The 21,257-nt window shown below is 42.2% G+C and overlaps 2 protein-coding genes across 9 annotated transcripts in view; one reads left to right on the top strand and one right to left on the bottom strand.

Annotated features, from left to right (window-relative positions):
• Positions 1-21,257, top strand: part of RHBDL2 (rhomboid like 2) — a 56,284-nt gene that overhangs the window by 13,702 nt on the left and 21,325 nt on the right. For 7 of the 8 annotated variants that reach the window (XM_060142679.1, XM_060142685.1, XM_060142683.1 and 4 more), the window contains exons 2-4: positions 11,716-11,797; positions 13,284-13,550; positions 18,065-18,213. In XM_060142679.1, the coding sequence (XP_059998662.1) occupies positions 13,305-13,550; positions 18,065-18,213 (395 nt within the window). In that variant the 5' untranslated portion in view covers positions 11,716-11,797; positions 13,284-13,304. The remainder of the gene's footprint in view (positions 1-11,715; positions 11,798-13,283; positions 13,551-18,064; positions 18,214-21,257) is intronic. The other variant, XM_060142680.1, reaches the window with a different exon arrangement.
• Positions 16,860-17,273, bottom strand: LOC132516268 (protein LTO1 homolog). The gene is given in 1 exon segment (XM_060142678.1): positions 16,860-17,273. A coding segment is annotated over 1 exon segment (414 nt).

Consider the following 21,257-nt stretch of genomic DNA (forward strand, 5'->3'; position numbering starts at 1 on the left):
TGAAAGATAGCCTTGAGTACTCGCTCAAATACATTTGTAGCATAGATTTCTAGGAGTAGAAAGGTTCTGTTGAAAGGTATATGCGTTTCATATTTTATAGATACTGTCTAATTGCCTTGTGAAAAGGCTGCATCAATTTATACCTCTTAAACTGCACCCATTTCCACACAGCCTTGTAAGTATGACTCAGTCTATTTCATTGTTGCCAATCTGGTCAGTAATGTTTCCAATGTGGTGAATTGTGCTCAGAAACTCAGGTGTGGATGCAGAAGATAAACGGGAATGGCAGGGACGGGGACTGTCAGACTAGAAGCAGCACCTGTGAGCATCAAGCACAAGATGCTGGAGATGAGATGAACCAGAGAGGGGCCTCTGTCCTCAAGGAACAGGCACCCAGACAGGTACAGAAGTCAGAGTGTGACAGTGTCTGACCGAGAAGAGAGGTCAAAACAAAATGCCACCATCACTACCAACATGTTCATCTGTTTCTGGAATCTACAGTAGGTAGGACTAGATGTCGGATCCCTTTACTGCACGTGCCAAGGAAGAAAGCAGACACACAGTGCGTCTTAGCTAAACTGAATGGGTCAGATACCTTTGCAGCGCAGGAAACATATTTCACTAAAATATCTAAAATGATGGGCTTGAAGTTGTAACATTTCTGGAAATTTTGAAATCTAGAAAAAAGAAAAATTGCGGGGAAATGTAATCCTTGTTTCTCTAGCTCCTTTTATAGATATAAAGTTGTGTTATTCACAATGTGGAACTTTCCTCATGAAATGATCATGTATGATATTTAAATTTACAATAGGGTTTATTAACACAATGTTAATCACTCCTAATTGAACTTTTTTTTTTTTTTTTTTTTTTTTGCCGTGTGCTGGCCTCTCACTGTTGTGGCCTCTCCCGTTGCGGAGCACAGGCTCTGGACGCGCAGGCTCAGTGGCCATGGCTCACGGGCCCAGCCGCTCCACGGCATATGGGATCTTCCTGGACCGGGGCACGAACCCGGGTCCCCTGAATCGGCAGGCGGACTCTCAACCACTGCGCCACCAGGGAAGCCCTGAACTTATTTTTAAAATGCCTTAATATTTGTGTTTAAGAGCTGCTGATCTTAAATCCATACTCGTTTTGCCATTTATGAGACATGAAAGAAACTATAATCATCAATATGCAACGAAAATTAATAAAATAGTTATCTCTACAGACTTAATGTCTGACCCTGGGAGGCTGGATGAGTGGGAGGTAAGAAGCCTTTATTTTCAGCAAAGTTACTGGGGAAAAATAAATAAAAGGGGAATTCTCTTCTTCCCTAAATTTATTGGATATAACCTATTGTAATGTGGGACCTTGCCTAATGGAATACATTTGAAAATGAATTGTGACCTGATTCCTAGTAACTTGCAGCGTGAAAATAGACCCCAGACTCAGCCCCATCCCTTCCATCTGTCCATCCATCCATCCACATACCCACTCATCCATCCATCCATAACCAGTAATAACTAATAATTATGGCGTGTTTACTACATGCCAGAAACTGTTCTAAGTGCTTTACATGCATTGTCTCAAATAATTTCCCCCATAATGCTATGAGGTAAGTGCTATCATGATCCCGACTTTAAAATGGGATCTGAAGATCTTCCAATAAATTAAACATAGAATTACCATATGACCCAGCGATTCCACTCTTAGGTATATACGCAAAAGAATTGAAAACAGGTATTCAAATAAAAACTTGTATGGGAATGTTCATAGCAGCTCTATTCACAGTAGCCAAAAGGTGGAAACGATCCAAATGCCCTTCAACAGATGAATGGATAAACAATATGGTTTTGTTTGTATATCTGTCTATACAAGGCAGTATTATTCAGCCATAAAAAGGAATGATGTACTGACACATGCTACAACACAGATGAACCTTGAAGACTTTTCTAAGTAAAAGAAGCCAGACTCAAAAGGCCACATATTTTATGATTCCATTTCTATGAAATATCTAAAATAGGTAAATCCATAGAGACAGAAAGTACATTAGTGGGTGCCAGTGGCTGGAGGGAGGGGGCAATGGGGAGTGACTGCTTAGTGGGTATGGGGGATTTGTCTGGGGTGATGAGAAAGTTCTGGAACTACATAGTCGTGATGGTTGCACAACACTGCAAATGTATTTAACGTTACCGGATTGTACACTTTTAAATGGTTAATTTTATGTTTATTTTACCACAATTCTTAAAAAATGTAATTTGAGGCTCAGAGAATTTAAGTGACTTACTTAAGGTTACTTTACAGCTGATAGGTTGTAGAGCTGTGTTTTAATCCCAGTCATCTGGCTCTACGGCTCATGACTTTAAAAAAAAATTCCAGTGAAAAACTTTATTTTGGGCCATGTAGGAAGTTTAGATACACTGGACTGAGCTGAAAATATCAGTAGCATTAGATACCGTTGATTAAGCCCATGCTGGTGACAAACAGTATGTTCTATCTAGTCTTCACAGTGACCTTGAAAAGTTAATATTATTGTGTTTGTGTGTGTGGTAAAATAGACATGACATAAAATTTACCCTTTTTTCTGTTTTTAAGTGTACAATTCATGGCATTCACTGCATTTACACTGTTATCCATCTCCAGAACTTTTTCATCTTCCCAAACTGAAACTCTGTATAGTACCGATGAAACATATAACCCCCCATTCCCCCTGTCCCCCCGCCATTCTATGGCTCATGGTCCCAGGTCCAGGGCTATTGTCTGGGGTTGCACATAAAAATAAGACATGACCACTTTCCAGGTCTGTCTAGCCTGTGTACCTGCCCTCTAGTGACCTTGACACTGTGTCTTTCTCCACCACGTTAGAGAAGTCCAGTTGCAGGACGACAGAGTCGTTGAAATGTGCAGAGGATCCTCTGTGGCCTGTGGCTGGGGAGCGGGAGAAGGAAGCCAGGCGATAGAATATGGTTGGGATGGAAGGCAGGGATGAAGGGATTGCAACAGGAAGCTCTGTTAGGAAGGGTGAAGATGAGAATTGGGAAGATACTGCTTGTCTTCTTTCTTCCCGGATTGTTCGGAGGAGTACGTGAGAATTTGCATGAGAATGTGCTTTGAAGAGACTGGGGTGCTCTGCACACTTCCTTAGGCCTCACATCATGACTGAAGTGGACTTGTTTTAAGGGCATAACTCAGCAGAGCAGTTTTAGTGGGGGACGCAGATGATAAGATGTTTAGTGGATACAAACTCCTCCTTCAAGACACTAGGCCACAAGGGGAGGGAAGAAATAGTACAGTGCTTGAGACTTTAGGGTCCAGCAAAGGTGTCACAGATATGACTTTGTTTTTATTATATCTTATTTTTTTTTAAGTTTAAGGTGTACAGCATAATGATTTGACTTACATACATCACGAAATGATTACCACAGTAGGTTTAGTGAACATCTGTCATCTCATATAGACAAAACATTAAAGAAATAGAAACAATTGTTTTTCCTTGTGATGAGAACTCTTGGGATTTACCATCTTAACAACTTTCATTTATAATGTACAGCAGTGTTCATTATCTTTATCATGTTGTACATTACACCCCTAGTACTGTTCTCTTATAACTAGGAGTTTGTACCCTTTGACTACCTTCATCTAATTCCCCCTCCCACTCACCCCTTTGGTAGCCACAAATCTGATCTCTTTTTTTATGAGTTTGTTTTCGAAGCATAATTGACCTACAACACTGTTAGTTCCTGGTGTACAACACAGTGATTCGTTATTTCTGTACATTTCAAAATGATCACCATGAAAAGTCTAGTTGTCATCTGTCACCATACAAAGCTATTACATAATTATTGACTGTATTCCCCACACTGTACATTCATATCTGTGACATTTATTTTGTAACGGAAAGTTTGTACCTCTTAATCTCCCATCTTTTTCTCACCTCCTCCCACCACCACCACTCTGGCAACCACCTGTTTGTTCTCTGTATCTATGACTCTGTTTCTGTTTGGTTGTGTTTGTTCATTTGTTTTGTTTTTTATTTTACTTTTTAATTTTTATTTATTTATTTTGCTTGTGCTGGGTCTTAGTTGTGGCATGAGGGATCTTTAGTTGCGGCATGTGGACTCTTAGCTGTGGCATGCATGTAGGATCTAGTTCCCCAACCAGGGATTGAACCTGGGTCTGCTGCACTGGGAGCTTGGAGTCTTACCCACTGGACCACCAGGGAAGTCCCTGTTTTGATTTTTAGATTACACATATAAGTGAGATCATACAGTATTTGTCTTTCTCTGTCTGATTCATTTCTTTTAGCATAATACCCTCTAGGTCCATCCATGTTGCTGCAAATGGCAAGATTTCATTCTTTTTCATGGCTGAGAAATATTCCTGTGTGTGTGTGTGTACGCACACACACACACCACATCTTCTCTATCCATTCATCTATTGATGGGCACTTAGGTTGCTTCCATATCTTGGCTGTTGTATATGATGTTGCAATGAACATAGGGGGGCATATATCTGTTCTAGTGTTTTCGTTCTCTTTGGATAAATGCCCAGAAGTGGAATTGCTGGTTCATATGGTAGTTCTATTTTTAATTTTTTGAGGAACCTCCATACTGTTTTCCATAGTGGCTGCACCAATTTACATTTCTACCAACAGTGCATGAGGGTTCTCTTCTCCACACTCTGGCCAACACTTGTTATGTTGACTTTTTGATAACAGCCATTCTGAAAGGTGTGAAGTGATTTGCAATTGTGGTTTTCTTGGTGGGGGGGGCACACCTCACGGTTTGTGGTATCTTAGTTCCCATACCAGGGATTGAACCCTCGGCCACGTCAGTGAAAGTGTGGAGTCCTAACCACTGGACTGCCAGGAAATTTTCCTCATTGTGGTTTTGATTGCCTTTCCCTGATGATTAGTGGTGTTGAGCATCTTTTCATGTGCCTGTTGACCATCTGTATGTCTTCTTTGGAAAATGTCTATTCAGGTCCTCTGGACGTTTATCTTTTCTTTCCTTTTCTTTTTTGAATTTTATTTTATTTATTTTTTTATACAGAACATTCTTATTAGTCATCCATTTTATACATATTAGTGTATATACATCAATCCCAGTCTCCCAATTCATCCCACCACCACCACCCCCAGCCCCGCTTTACCCCCTTGGTGTCCATATGTTTGTTCTCTACATCTGTGTTTCTATTTCTGCCCTGCAAACCAGCTCATCTGTACCATTTTTCTAGGTTCCATGTATATGAGTTAATATACGATATTTGTTTTTCTCTTTCTGACTTACTTCACGCTGTATGACAGTCTCTAGATCCATCCACGTCTCTACAAATGACCCAATTTCATTCCTTTTCATGGCTGAGTAATATTCCATTGCATATATGTACCACATTTTCTTTATCCATTCATCTGTTGATGGGCATTTAGGTTGCTTCCATGACCTGGCTATTGTAAATAGTGCTGAAATGAACATTGGGGTGCATGTGTCTTTTTGAATTATGGTTTTACCTGGGTATATGCCCAGTAGTGGGATTGCTGGGTCATATGGTAATTCTGTTTTTAGTTTAAGGATCCTCCATACTGTTCTCCATAGTGGCTGTATCAATTTACATTCCCACCAACAGCGCAAGAGGGTTCGCTTTTCTCCACACCCTCTCCATCATTTGTTGTTTGTAGATTTTCTTATGATGCCCATTCTAACTGGTGTGAGGTGATACCTCATCATAGTTTCGATTTGCATTTCTCTAATGATTAGTGATGTTGAGCATCTCTTCATGTGTTTGTTGGCCATCTGTATGTCTTCTTTGGAGAAATGTCTCTTTAGGTCTTCTGCCCATTTTTGGATTGGGTTTTTGTTTTTGTAATATTGAGCTGCATGAGCTGTTTATATATTTTGGAGATTAATTCTTTGTTGATTTTGTTTGCAAATATTTTCTCCCATTTGAGGGTTGTCTTTTCGTCTTGTTTATGGTTTCCTTTGCTGTGCAAAAGCTTTTAATTTTCATTAGGTCCCATTTGTTTATATTTCCATTTCTCTAGGAGGTGGATCAAAAAGGATCTTGCTGTGATTTATGTTATAGAGTGTTCTTCCTATGTTTTCCTCTAAGAGTTTTATAGTGTCCGGTCTTACATTTAGGTTTCTAATCCATATTGAGTTTATTTTTGTATATGGTGTTAGGTAGTGTTCTAATTTCATTCTTTTACATGTAGCTGTCCAGTTTTCCCAGCACCACTTATTGAAGAGATTGTCGTTTCTCCATTGTATATCCTTGCCTCCTTTGTCACAGATTAGTTGATCATAGGTGCATGGGTTTATCTCTGGGCTTTCTATCCTGTTCCATTGATCTATCTTTCTGTTTTTGTGCCAGTACCATATTGTCTTGATGACTGTCGCTTTGTAGCATAGTCTGAAGTCAGGGAGTCTGATTCCTCCAGCTCCATTTTTTTCCCTCAACTGCTTTGGCTATTCAGGGTCTTTTGTGTCCCCATACAAATTTTAAGGTTTTTTGTTCTAGTTCTGTAAAAACTGCCATTGGTAATTTGACAGAGATTGCATTGAATCTGTAGATTTCTTTGGGTAGCATAGTCATTTTCACAATATTGATTCTTCTAATCCAAGAAAATGGTATATCTCTCCATCTGTTTGTATCATCTTTAATTTCTTTCTTCAGTGTCTTATAGTTTTCTGCATACAGGTCTTTTGTCTCCCTAGGTAGGTTTATTCCTAGGTATTTTACTCTTTTTGTTGCAATGGTAAATGGGAATGTTTCCTTAATTTCCCTTTCAAATTTTTCATCATTAGTGTATTAGAATGCAAGAGATTTATTTGCATTAATTTTGTATCCTGCTACTTTACCAAATTCATTGATTAGCTCTAGTAGTTTTCTGGTAGCATCTTTAGGATTCTCTATGTATAGTATCATGTCATCTGCAAACAGTGACTGTTTTACTTCTTCTTTTCCAATTTGTATTCCTTTTATTTCTTTTTATTCTGATTTCCATGGCTAGGACTTCCAAAACTATGTTGAATAATAGTGGTGAGAGTGGACATCCTTGTCTTGTTCCTGATTTTAGAGGAAATGCTTTCCGTTTTTCACCATTGAGAATGATGTTTGCTGTGGGTTTGTTGTTTATGGCCTTTATTATGTTGAGGTAGGTTCCCTCTATGCCCACTTTCGGGAGAATTTTTATCATAAATAGGTGTTGAATTTTGTCAAAAGCTTTTTCTGCATCTATTGAGATGATCATACAGTTTTTCTTCTTCAATTTGTTAATATGGTGTATCACATTGTTTGATTTGTGTATATATATTGAAGAATCCTTGCATCCCTGGGATAAATCCCACTTGATTATGGTGTATGCTCCTTTTAATGTGTTGTTGGATTCTGTTTGCTAGTATTTGTTGAGGATTTTTGCAGCTATATTCATGAGTGATATTGGTCTGTAATTTTCTTTTTTTGTAGTATCTTTGTCTGGTTTTGGTATCAGGGTGATTGTGGCCTCATAGAATGAGTTTGGGAGTGCTCCTTCCTCTGCAATTTTTTGGAAGAGTTTGAGAAGGATGGTGTTAGCTCTTCTCTAAATGTTTGATAGAATTTGCCTGTGAAGCCATCTGGTCTTGGACTTTTGTTTGTTGGAAGATTTTTTTCATCACAGTTTCAATTTCATTACTTGTGATTGGTCTGTTCATATTTTCTGTTGCTTCCTGGTTCAGTCTTGGAAGTTTATACCTTGCTAAGAATTTGTCCATTTCTTCCAGGTTGTCCAATTTAGTGGCATAGAGTTGTTTGTAGTAGTCTCTTAGGATGCTTTGTATTTCTGCGGTGTCTGTTGTAACTTCTCCGTTTTCATTTCTAATTTTATTTTTATTTATTTATTTTTACTTATTTATTTATTTTGCAGTATGCGGGCCTCTCACTGCTGTGGCCCCTTCCGCCGCGGAGCACAGGCTCCAGACGCGTAGGCCCAGCGGCCATGGCTCATGGGCCCAGCTGCTCCGCGGCATGCGGGATCCTCCCGGACCGGGGCATGAACCCGCGTCCCGCACATCGGCAGGTGGACTCCCAACCTCCGTGCCACCAGGGAAGCCCTCTAATTTTATTGATTTGAGTCCGCTCCCTCCTTTTCTTGATGAGTTTGGCTAATGGTTTATCAATTTTGTTTATCTTCTCAAAGAAACAGCTTTTAGTTTTATTGATCTTTGTTATTGTTTTCTTTGTTTTTATTTCATTTCTTTCTGCTCTGATCTTTATGATTTCTTTCCTTCTGCTAACTTTGGGTTTTGTTTGTTCTTCTTTCTCTAGTTCCTTTAGGTGTAGGGTTAGATTGTTTTTTTGAGATTTTTCTTGTTTCTTGAGGTAGGCTTGTATTGCTGTAGACTTCCCTCTTAGAACTGCTTTTGCTGCATCCCATAGGTTTTGGATCATCGTGTTTTTATTGTCATTTGTCTCCAGGTATTTTTGATTTCCTCTTTGATTTCTTCAGTGATCTCTTGGTTATTTAGTAACATATTGTTCAGCCTCCACATGTTTGTGTTTTTTACGTTTTTTTTCCTTGTAATTGATTTCTAATCTCATAGTGTGGTCAGAAAAGATCGTTGATATGATTTCAATTCTCTTAAACTTACTGAGGCTCGATTTTTGACCCAGGATGTGATCTATCCTGGAGAATGTTCCATCTGCACTTGAGAAGAAAGTGTAATCTGCTGTTTTTGGATGGAATGTCCTATAAATATCAATTAAATCTATCTGGCCTATTGTGTCATTTAAAGCTTGTGTTTCCTTATTAATTTTCTGTTTGGATGATCTGTCCACTGGTGTAAGTGAGGTGTTAAAGCCCCTCACTATTATTGTGTTACTGTCAATTTCCTCTTTTATAGCTGTTAACAGTTGACTTATGTATTGGGGTGCTCCTATGTTGGATGCTTATATATTTATAATTGTTATATCTTCTTCTTGGATTGGTCTCTTGATCATTATGCAGTGTCCTTCCTTGTCTCTTGTAACATTCTTTATTTTAAAGTCCATTTTATCTGACATGAATATTGCTACTCCAACTTTCTTTTGATTTCCATTTGCATGGAATATCTTTTTCCATCCCCTCATTTTCAGTCTGTATGTGTCCCTAGGTCTGAAGTGGGTCTCTTGTAGGCAGCATATATATGGGTCTTGTTTCTGTATCCATTCAGTGAGCCTGTGTCTTTTGGTTGGTGCATTTAATCCATTCACGTTTAAGGTAATTGTCAATATGTATGTTCCTATTACCATTTTCTTAATTGTTTTGGGTTTGTTTTTGTAGGTCCTTTTCTTCTCTTGTGTTCCCCACTTAGAGAAGTTCCTTTAGCATTTGTTGTAGAGCTGGTTTGGTGGTGCTGAATTCTCTTAGCTTTTGCTTGTCTGTAAAGCTTTTGATTTCTCCATCAAATCTGAATGAGATCCTCACTGGGTAGAGTAATCTTGGTTGTAGATTCTTCCTTTTCATCACTTTAAGTATATCATGCCACTCCCTTCTGACTTGTAGAGTTTCTGCTGAGAAATCAGCTGTTAACCTTATGGGAGTTCCCTTGTATGTTATTTGTCATTTTTCCCTTGCTGCTTTCAATAAGTTTTCTTTGCCTTTAATTTTTGCCAGTTTGATTACTATGTGTCTCGGTGTGTTTCTCCTTAGGTTTATCCTGTATGGGACTCTCTGCACTTCCTGGACTTGGGTGGCTATTTCCTTTCCCATGTTAGGGAAGTTTTCGACTATAATCTCTTCAAATATTTTCTTGGTCCTTTCTCTCTCTCCTCTCCTTCTGGGACCCCTATAATGCAAATGTTGTTTAGTTTAATGTTGTCCCAGAGGTCTCCTAGGCTGTCTTCATTTTTTTTCAGTCTTTTTTCTTTATTCTGTTTCACAGCAGTGAATTCCACCATTCTGTCTTCCAGGTCACTTATCCGTTCTTCTGCCTCAGTTATTCTGCTATTGATTCCTTCTAGTGTATTTTTCATTTCAGTTATTGTATTGTTCATCTCTGTTTGTTTGATCTTTAATTCTTCTAGGTGTTTGTTCTTTAATTCTTCTAGGTCTTTGTTAAACATTTCTTGCATCTTTTCGATCTTTGCCTCTATTCTTTTTCTGAGGTCCTGGATCATCTTCACTATCATTATTCTGAATTCTTTTTCTGGAAGGTTGCCTATCTCCACTTCATTTAGTTGTTTTTCTGGGGTTTTATCTTGTTCCTTCATCTGGTACATAGTCCTCTGCTTTTTCATCTTGTCTATCTTTCTGTGAATGTGGTTTTTGTTCCACAGGCTGCAGGACTGTCCTTCTTCTTGCTTCTGCTGTCTGCCCTCTGGTGGTTCAGGCTATCTAAGAGGCTTGTGAAAGCTTCCTGATGGGAGGGACTGCTGGTGGGTATAGCTGGTTGTTACTCTGGTGGGCAGAACTCAGTAAAACTTTAATCTGCTTGTCTGCTGATGGGTGGGGCAGGGTTCCCTCCCTGTTGGTTGTTTGGCCTGAGGCAATCCAGCACTGGATCACACCAGACTCTTTGGTTTGGCTAATGGCAGACTCTGGGAGGGCTCACGCCAAGGAGTACTTCCCAGAACTTCTGATGCCAGTGTCCTTGTCCTCACGGTGAGACATAGCCACCCGCTGCCTCTGCAGGAGACCCTCCAACACTAGCAGGTAGGTCTGGTTCAGTCTCCTATGGGGTCACTGCTCCTTCCCCTGGGTCCCGATATGCACACTACTTTGTGTGTGCCCTCCAAGAGTGGAATCTCTGTTTCCCCCATCCTGTCGAAGTCCTGTAATCAAATCCTGCTAGCCTTCATAGTCTGATTCTATAGGAATTCCTCCTCCCGTTGCTGGACCCCCAGGTTGGGAAGCCTGATGTGGGGCTCAGAACCTTCACTCCATTGGGTGGACTTCTGTTGTATAAGTGTTCTCCAGTTTGTAAGTCACCCACCCAGCAGTTATGGGATTTGATTTTATTGTGATTGTGCCCCTCCTACCATCTCATTGTGCCTTCTCCTTTGTCTTTGGATGTGGGGTATCTTTTTTGGTGAGTTCCAGTGTCTTCCTGTCAATGATTGTTCAGCAGTCAGTTTTGATTCCCGTGCTCTCGCAAGAGGGAGTGAGAGCATGTCCTTCTACTCTGCCATCTTGAACCAGTCTCTCCCTATGGCCGTTTTTCAATTGGCTTGTTTGTTTTCTTGATGTTGAATTGTATGAGTTCTTTGTATATTTTGGATATCAACCCCTTGTTGGATGTATCATTTGAAAACATCTTTTTCCATTCAGTAGGTGGCCTTTTCCTTTGTTGATAGTTTTCTTTGCTGTGCAAAAGCTTTTTAGTTTGATGTAGTCTCATTTGTTTATTTTTGTTTTTGTTTACCTTGCCTGAGGAGACATATCCAAAAAAATATTGCGAAGACTGATATTAAATAGCAGACTGCCTGTGTTTTCTTCTAGAAGTTTTATGGTTTCAGGTCTTACATTTTAGTCTTTAGTCCATTTTGAGTTTATTTTTGTATGTGGTGTGAGGACATCTTTTCCCCATTGTATATTCTTGCCTCCTTTGTTGTAGATTAATTGCCTGTATAAGTATGAGTTCATTTCTGGGCTCTCTATTCAGTTCCATTGATCTATGTGTCTGTTTCTGTGCCTGTACCATACTGTTTTGATTAATGTGGCTTTTTATATAGTTTGAAATCAGAGAGTGTGATACCTCCTGTTTTGTTTTTCTTTTTTAGGATTGTTTTGGCTGGATTACTTGTGAAACTAATAAAGCATAAGCTTCAGACTTCTACTTGCATGGGCTCCTTCTAAAGCAGTGTATGTACATTTATAATTTTTTTATTTTGTAATTTTAATTTTATATTATTTTTTCCAAAGAACACCCCCTCCCTAATTGTTTAATCTTCAGGGTACACAAAATCTGTACCTACTCCTGCATAGAGGGCAAAAATCTAGTGAAATCCTATCATGCAGCTATAAATCATGGTTAATTCTCCAGATGTTTTCCTGTGTAACAATATATTACTTTTTACAAAAATTGGATTGTACTCTATGTAGTATCTGGCAACATTATTTTTTTCCCTTAATATATTTGAGCCTCCCCCACCCCTTTTTTTGACCTGAAAACATTTGATTGAAAGATTTAAATAGTTCAACCAGAAGTGAAATATAACAGAACTAAACCAAAAGGAGAAGGACAGTACAGCTAGCACCATGACACAGGGAGAGGAAAGAGTATGGAGAGCAGGCCTCACTGTTACAGACATGCTGCCTCAGTAACCTATGTATCTGCTTGGTATCACCTAGCACAGCTGTAACTGTACAATTATTTGTGTAATTTTTATTGACCTCAGCCTCCTGCATGACATTTTAAACACTTTGGGATAGGGATGGTGGCCTGATACAGAGTAGGTGTTCAACAGGTATCTGTTGAATAAATCCTTGAGTGTTTGGATGTTGAGGATTGAGTTCAAGGGAATACTGGATGTGGAAATTAGTAGGAACTCAGCCAAGAGTGTCAGATGTCAGAGAATTGTTGGGAGGATGTGTTTTAGCGAGGGTGTTAATGTTGTATCTGGAGAACCAGTAAGGAAGGGTCTACTTAATTCCCAAGTGCTACAGAATGGGCAAGGTGGCATTTTAGAAAGGACACTGATAATTTAGAAGGAGAAGATGTGGGTTTAAATCATTTTTGAGGGGGGAATGGGAAGCGAAAATTTTAACCTATAATGGGGCCCCTAGCATAGTACCTGATATATAGTCAATACTCAGTAAATCATTTTTGATTCTGAATCAGAAACTAGAGATCTGTGTTTGGCCTGGGAGCAGAAGCAAGATGAAACTAAGAAGGGAAAGGAGATTATTTACTTAAGCTGGACAAAACTGAGTTCAGTTATGCAGTGGTTTGGGCTCTGAGATACTTCACCTCGTGGCAAAGCTACTTCTTACACTAGTGGTTGCTTTGAGAGTCAGTGGCAGAGGGGAAGGAATCGGTATATGAGGTAGAGTTGCCATCCCAAATTTCCAGTCCATCCTTTGGGTGGTGTCAATAGGTGAATTCATAAATGACTTCTGGGGAATCCTCTCCTTCCACTGGGGAGACTCTAGTGCTTTTTCACCATTGCACACTGGTGACGAGGGTATGGATATTATGTATATTTGGGCACCAGATCTTCAGCTGCCTTCTATTAACACACAGGAAAGGCATTGGAAACCAATGGTTGTGCCAGAGAGCCCAGGAAAGAGCCATGGCCCAAACACTATAGGGTCATCTGTTTTTCCCTGACATTCATGTCCCTTTCAGGTGGAGGGTGGACCCAGGATAATGGCTGCTGCTCATGATTTGGAAATGGAAGAGGATGTGAATCTAAATAGGGATAGAGAGATGAAAGAAATGCTGGAAGAGGAGAAAATGAGAGAGGACAGGGAAGGTAAAGATCCCTTCAGGCTTAAAAAGGTCCACAGGATTGTCTCAAAATGGATGCTTCCTGAACCGGTGCGAAGAACATACCTGGAAAGAGCTAACTGCCTCCCACCCCCTGTGTTCATCATCTCCATCAGCATTGCTGAGGTAAGCATTCGGGGTGGTGGGCACTGGTGCAAGGACCTCTGGGGGGTTGCACACACACTGCGGCTTTAGATCAGGTCTAGATAAGAGACTGAAAAACGTAAGAGGAGAGCTTGGCGATGGCAAGTACAGCACACACAGAACTCGACCTCACCCTCTCCAGAGTTCCCTTCCCAGGTTTTTCTTATGTTCCCAGTCACTTTTAGGCAAGGGTTGAGTTTTATTTTTCAAACAACTCCCCTGCCCAGCAGTGACCACAGTTTTAGTGGTTTCGTTTCATTTTAGTTTGTGGGGACTTTAGAAATCAAATAATTTTGGGGTTGCAAATTGGTTTGATCTCATGAACCAACTTTGACTGATTGGTAAGGTCTATCAGGAGCCATATGTTTAGAAGAATTATAAGTTGCCTCCAGATTTCAGTAGGAAAAAAATGGGATCCTGTAATGATGTCTACTATGGGCAGCACGTAGTGGGTTTCAGACTCTGGTCTAGTGAGCCCTTTTGTTTTCTTGAAAAGAGTGCAAGGCCCAGAGACATGGGGCGATTTGCCCAAGGCCACATACTTAGTTATTTGGCCAGGACTGGGCTTCTCCTGAGCCTTATCTCACCCAGCTTTTTCTCCCACACCATGATGCCTCATAAAGGAATTGACAGAGGATGGCTGCCTGTGGGGTGTGACTTTAGGGCCATTAGGAAGTCATCCTCTTAATTCCCACTGATGCCTCAACTTCCTTATCAGGGACTGTATTAGTCAGGATTCTTTAAAGAAGCAGAACCAATAGGATGTATACACCCTCACACACACACACACACATTATCTATCTATGTATCTATCATCTTTCTACATACACATGTATATGGAGAGAGAGAGATTGATTTATTTTAAGGAATTGGCTCATGTAATTGTGGAGGCTTGGCAAGTTTAAAATCTACAGGGTAGGCCAGGACTGGAGACCTGGGGGTAAGACTTATAGTTGAAGGCCAAAGGCCATTTTTTAAAAAAAATTATTTTATTTATTTAATTAATTTTTTGGGTTGCGTTGGGTCTTAGTTGCGGCACGCAAGGTCTTTTTTTTTGTTGCACCTTGCGGGCTTCTCTCTAGTTGTGGCGCACGGGCTTAGTTGCCCCACGGCATGTGGGATCTTAGTTCCCCAACCAGGGATCAAACCCGCGTCCCCTGCATTGGAAGGTGGATTCTTTACCACTGGACTACCAGAGAATTTCCTAATTAAAAATTTTTAAACAAATTTGGGAATTCCCTCGCAGTCCAGTGGTTAGGACTCAACGCTTTCACTGCCAGGGGCCCGGGTTTGATCCCTGGTTGGGGAACTAAGATCCGACAAGCCATGTGGCATGGCCAAAAAAAAAAAAAATCTTTTTTAAAACAAATTTTTTATTTTGGAATAATTTTAGCTTTACAGAAAATTTGCAGAGATAGTACAGAGAGTTCCTGTATACCCCTCACACAATTTCTCCCATTGCTAATATCTTATATTTCCATAGTACATTTGTCAAAACTAAGAAACTCATATTAGTATATTAGTATTAACTAAACTACAGGCTTAATTTGGCCTTTTCCAATTTTTCCATTAGTGTCCTCTTTCTGTCCCTCTTGTACCCTTGAACCCAGGGTATCATGCTGCATTTAATTTTCACATTCCCCCCAGTTTACTCTGATCTGTGACAGTGTCTCAGTCCTTTTTTTGTTTTTTTTTGCTTTAAAATATGCTGTTTATTTTTTCTCCAATTATAAAAATAATACATTGTCCAAACAGATAGTTCAGAAAACACAAAAATCCACCCAGGAAAATGACAACAAAAGCCCTTTCATTCCACCAGCCAGAGATGAGCGCTGCTGGTGTCTGTACAAAGGCACATCTGAGGCCGTGTGCCCGGTCCTGGGCTCTGCAGAACTGAGGTTGGGACTGCAGGCCATGAACTTACAGCGAGACACACATAAGAAAGCCAAGCAGGATAAAGGCGGAGTCTTATCCTCCAACAACTAGAAGCCGTTTCTTCCTCCTCGGCACATGGTGAGGGCCAGCGTCCCAGGCCCCGCAGAGGCCCCCCAGCAGCTCCAAGGGGAGCACAGTCTACCCAGACGCTCTGGAATGATTTTGAAATCTGGAGCAGATTCACGGCTACCCGTGTGCTAATTTCACTCACGGCTTCCAAATCTGCTCCCTGGGCCGGTAGCGGGTGGGGAGAGGGCTCTGGCCGGGGTGCCCGAGGGGCCTGGACACGGGCCATCACTTGCAGAGAAATGCCCGGGAGCCACGCATCTCACGGGGACTGGCCTGCCAGGACCTCACCACGTATAGACGATGCCTTTAAGTCCGGGCAGAAGACAGAGAACTTACACTAAAAGGAAGGCTGCAGTAAGGCTCCAAAGTTTCTGCACATGGAGCGGTGGCCTTAAAATCCCCTCCCCTTGGCCATTTTTGATGCTGCAGAGCCCCATCCACCCGGGGACACAGGAAGAGCACGTCTGGGCTCCCCGGGGACAGGGCTGGCCTTTCCTCCTCTCAGCCAGACGCCCACGTCCATGGCCACAGGCGACGCCCCAGGGCTCCACGGGGCACAGCGGGGATCTGCGGGCAGGAACCCCGAGCCTGTGGGTGCGACCGCGGGTTCCAGAGCGGGCACCAGGAGATGGGGGTTGGATTCCCAACTCCGCCGCCCACTGCCCTTGGACCAGGCAGTCTCTTGGGCCTCCGTTTCCTCGACTATAAAACAGGAATAACGCCCACCTCATGGGCTACTGAAGGGACTAAATAAAACATGAGAAGCAGGTCACAGCACTGGCCCATCTCAAGGGTCAATAAATGTCACAGTACCCATCACTCTTTCCCATCAACCTGCTTCGTGTCAACCCTGTGGCTCTCATTTTTTAAAAAACTGTCCCTCTGAGCACTGACCAAAGCCTGGGGGGGGGGGTTAAATGGGAGGTTTATCCTATCCAGAGCCAACCTGAGTCTATATCCAGCCTGGCCTGGCAGGTGGCGAGAACCCATGAGCCAACGGCCTGGATCCTGGATCAGAGACAGCAGCCCGGCGAGGGCTCTGCCAGGGCTGCGTTCAGACTGGAGAGCAGACAGGACCCAACAAAGGATAGGCTTGTGTGGAGGGGCCCTGTGGGGGTCACCGAGGTGATGCAGGCAGACCTCAGGGGAAGGAAGCCCTTTCACTGGCCAAGCTGGAACCCTCCCTGCAAAACAATGAATCCCCCATCATTGTTTTGCCTTTAATCATATTTTAAACACTTAACATACGAACATCTGTTCCTTGATGTTTTGTCTGTTCGTCTGTCATCAAAATGAAAGTCCAGAACCTTCTGTGCTAATTTTAAAGTTGGGCTGAACGTTTAATAATGAACAAAGCTGCTTAAATTTCCCTCTAGTTTTGTCTAAGTCTTCGTGAAGTTTATCATAAGTAGGGTCATCATAAGGGAATTTCTGAATCATTGCAATCAACGATTCTAAGACCTTCATCTATTTGCTGTCTTTCTCAGTGGAGCAACCGTGCAGGAGACATCTCCAAGCAAAAGCGAAACCTTGGTAGCACCTGATCTCAGATCCGATTTTAGCTCCATGAAACGTGCCATGCTGCCTTCCTTCAATCATACCCAAACTACTTCCTTTTTCATAGCCTTCCTGATACCCTTCCCCGTGAAACCTCTCATCCGCCATCACGATGGCGTCGAATGCGTCCTGACTCCTGACCATGGCGGCAGCCGTCTCGCCCCTGCCCCTGCCCCTGCCCTTGCCCCTCACCCCTCGTAAGGGCAGACCTTACGAGGTCTGCCGCCGCAGACCCGCGAGGCTCGTGCACGGACGCACCACTCCTGGGGAGGCGAAGTCCACTTCCCAGTTTCAGTCTTTGCTTTCCATGGCTTTGATAGTCTTGAGGAGTACTGGCCGGGTATCCTGTAGAATGTCCCCCAGTCTGGGATGTCTGATGTTTTTCTCGTGATTAGACTGAAGTTATGGGTTTGAGGGAGGAAGACCACAGAAGTGAAGTACCCTTCTCATCAGATCACGTCAGGTAGCAGAGGACAGGGGACATCCACACGACATCCCTGTGACGTTCACCTTCATCACTTGGCTAAGGTCATATTTGCCAGGCTTCTCCACTGCAAAGTTACTATTTTTCCCTTTCCCTCCTCTATTCTTCAGAAGCCAGCAGTGACTTAATTTCACATTAAGTTGTAAATGAACGACCAAATAGTGAGTGTGGGAAGATGAGGGCAGTGGGTATTTAAGAGGGGAAAGTGGGTTCGAAAGATTCTTCTTTGCAGTTTGGTCTACAGCTGCTCCTGATCGCTGGAGGAAGCGCCCACAGTTGTAGGGTCAGATATATGGCAGGGAATTGAATTCCTGTCATCTTCTGAGCACATGCTAGAGAGTGGCCCTCTTGAGAGCTAATTGTTTGAAACAGAGGTAGTGCCCGTGCGCTTTAATGGGGCCTCTCTCTGCAGAAGGTGTGGTTAACGTCTGTGTCTGCCCCTCCCTGTCAGCTGGCAGTGTTTATTTACTATGCTGTGTGGAAGCCGCAGAAACAGTGGATCACCTTGGACTCAGGCATCTTGGAGAGTCCCTTTATCTACAGTCCTGAGAAGAGGGAGGAAGCCTGGAGGTTTATCTCATACATGCTGGTGCATGCTGGGTAAGGACTGACAGTTAAGTCACTGATATCAGAGGTGACTATAAGTCATTGTAACCCCGAGCATTTGTTCGGTGCTTTATTATTATTATTTTTAAAATTTTTTATTTATTATTATTTTTTTTCTTTTGCGGTACGCGGCCCTCTCACTGTTGTGGCCTCTCCCGCCGCGGAGCACAGGCTCAGTGGCCATGGCTCACAGGCCCAGCCGCTCCGCGGCATGTGAGATCTTCCCGGACCGGGGCACGAACCCGTGTCCCCTGCATTGGCAGGCAGACTCTCAACCACTGCGCCACCAGGGAAGCCCGGTGCTTTATTATTGATCAGGCACTTTCACGTCCATAATCTTGTTTGAGCCTCATGGCAACCCTAGGAGGCATGTATTACTCCTGCTGTTTCGTGTCTGAGGCTTATGGGATGTAGACTCTTGCTCCGTGTCCCACAGCTAAGTTGTAGAGTGAGGATCTCAACCCATTAGTGCTAACTCTAGGTCCAGTGTACTTTGTATTGCATTGTAACTGCCTAATATTGGTATGTATGTAGGAATATTAATGAAAAGAGAGATCGTTACCAAACCAGAAGTGTGTCCCTCAAGCTGTGTGATGTTGTTAAATGTTCCTTTGAAAATGTGAATCATCAGTGCCATCCTCCACACCTCTGCCAAACACTTAAAAAATTAATTCCTGAGCCTTTTGATGAGTGTATAATAATGTTCATTTAGAATAATACAAGCAATAGGTGATGTGGAGCCTGCCATTTTTGGCAGGTACAGTTTTTAAAAAAAAATTATTTATTTGTTTTTGGCTGCGTTGGGTCTTTGTTGCTGCGTGCGGGCTTTCTCTAGTTGCGGTGAGCAGGGGCTACTCTTCGTTGTGGTGTGTGGGCTTCTCATTGCTGTGGCTTCTCTTGTTGAGGAGCACAGGCTCTAGGTGCTCAGGCTTCAGTAGTTGTGGCTCACAGGCTCAGTAGTTGTGGCTTGCGGGCTCTAGAGCGCAGGCTCAGTAGTTGTGGTGCATGGGCTTAGTTGCTCTGTGGCATGTGGGATCTTCGCGGACCAGGGCTCGAACCCGTATCCCCTGCATTGGCAGACAGATTCTTAACCACTGCACCACCAGAGAAGTCCCTGCTTACAGTTTCTTAAATGCTAATAGCCTTCTGACCTTGCTCAGAATCCGTGATTCACCATGCGCACTGCAGACAGTGAGCAGCTCGCTGCTGGCCCCTCCTCTCTGGTGGGCTCCTGGGGTTTCAGATGAGGCCAACTTCATGTATGCAACCTACCCAGCCCTGGACCTTGAAAGATAACTCTGGCCAGTGGCTAAATAGGGATCCATGGCAGGACACAGGGCTCAGAGGCATGACAAGTTAGGGACAAAATCACCAATTGCCCCATTTCTGTGGATACTTCCACACTTTAGTTTTCCATTTAACAAGTATGTTTGAAGCGAATGTGGCTTCTGCACTCAAAGACTTTAAAATTATAAGGGAGAGCAGTCAGTTAAATAGTAATGCAAGGCAGTATAGTATTACAGTATACTGTAGTTATTTAACCTCTTTGTGCCTCAGTTTCCACATCTCTAAAATGGGGTAATAGTACCTACCTCATAAGGTTGCTGTGATTAAATGAGACAACGGTTTTAACAATTTTTACAGCGTCTGACACATATAGTAAGGTACTCAAAAAGAATTCGCAAGGCTGTGTAGGACATGTCACATATGGGGTTGTATAAATTAGGGATGCTTTTGGATGCAAGTGACAAGAAAATGTAACAGGGGCCTAAACAAATGTAGGTAAATCTTTTGCCCATATAAGAAGCCCAGCGGTAGCTGGTTGGTTCATCTGTTTAATGAAGCCAGGACTCTTGATCCTGTGCTGACATCTCTGCTTTTCCCTTCGTCTTTCTGTCATGGTTGCAAGTTGGCTGCTGTAGCTCTGCATTCAAAGCAGGAAGGGGGAAGAGGTAGTACCAGGTACTGGTGACATCCATCCCTTTTGTTTAGATAGAGGCTCTCTTAAAAGTCTCCTAGCAGTGTTCTTACCTGCGTCTCATTGGCCAGGACTACATGACCTGGCTACCCCTAGCTAAGAGAGATTGGGAAAATCAATACCAGCTCTTCTACCCTCACTAGAGGAGGTAGACAAGGGATAAAGAAATGGATGTTGGATTAACTACATAAATATAAACAGAAAAAGGGGATGATCAGGATGGGGATGGCTTCACAGATGACATGGATTCAAGCTGGACCTTGAATGGTGCATAGAATTTGGATGAAAAAAATTAGTATTTCTCTTCTGGGTATATGACAGGATCTCAGCATTATGCCACTTCTACTCTAGCTGTTGAGCAGCGGAAAGAGTGCTTGGGGTGATTCTTTGGGGTTTTGTGCTATTAGTCACTTTGTCCTCACACTGTTCCCAGAGGACAGGACGGGATAGCTTTCTTTGAACTTCTTGTTCTAATTCACAAGGTGCACATATTTCAAAAACCTGTTTATGTCTGAGGTCTCCATAAGGTTGGTGTAACTGTCCTGGCTAGGCTGTTCTGTGCTGAATTATGTGTTACGTCTCACGTCTTTGAAGATGGCTTGTACAGTGATAGTTGTGGCTGGATGCACATGTGGCCTAAATGTATGTAATCTGTTCTGTAGGGTTTGCCCAGAGAACCTTTTCAGTGGTCTGCTGGATATCTTTTAAGTAAATTAGAATTCAAAAACACAATCCCTAAAACTAATATGAAAGCGGCTGCACTTTGTGGAAGATTCAACACCTGTGTTATTTTTTAACTTTTTGGTTTAACCCAAAATCTCTTAAAAAAAATAAAGCATTGTGCTACATGGCAAGTAAATTAAGGATTACTCTAATGTGGTAATTTGCTAAATTACATTCAGAGATTCTCCAGAGATGCTTGTGGGGTTTGACAAGTAAAATAATGTGAATTTCACTTAAAAATATTTTTCCCTATTTAAAAAGTATAATAAAAAGCATCTGTACTCAAAAATGTTATATGCCAAATTATGATACATGGGAGATACCAACTTTAGCTATT

This window comes from Lagenorhynchus albirostris, chromosome 2 (genome assembly GCF_949774975.1).
Source record: "Lagenorhynchus albirostris chromosome 2, mLagAlb1.1, whole genome shotgun sequence".
Lineage (NCBI taxonomy): Eukaryota > Metazoa > Chordata > Mammalia > Artiodactyla > Delphinidae > Lagenorhynchus > Lagenorhynchus albirostris.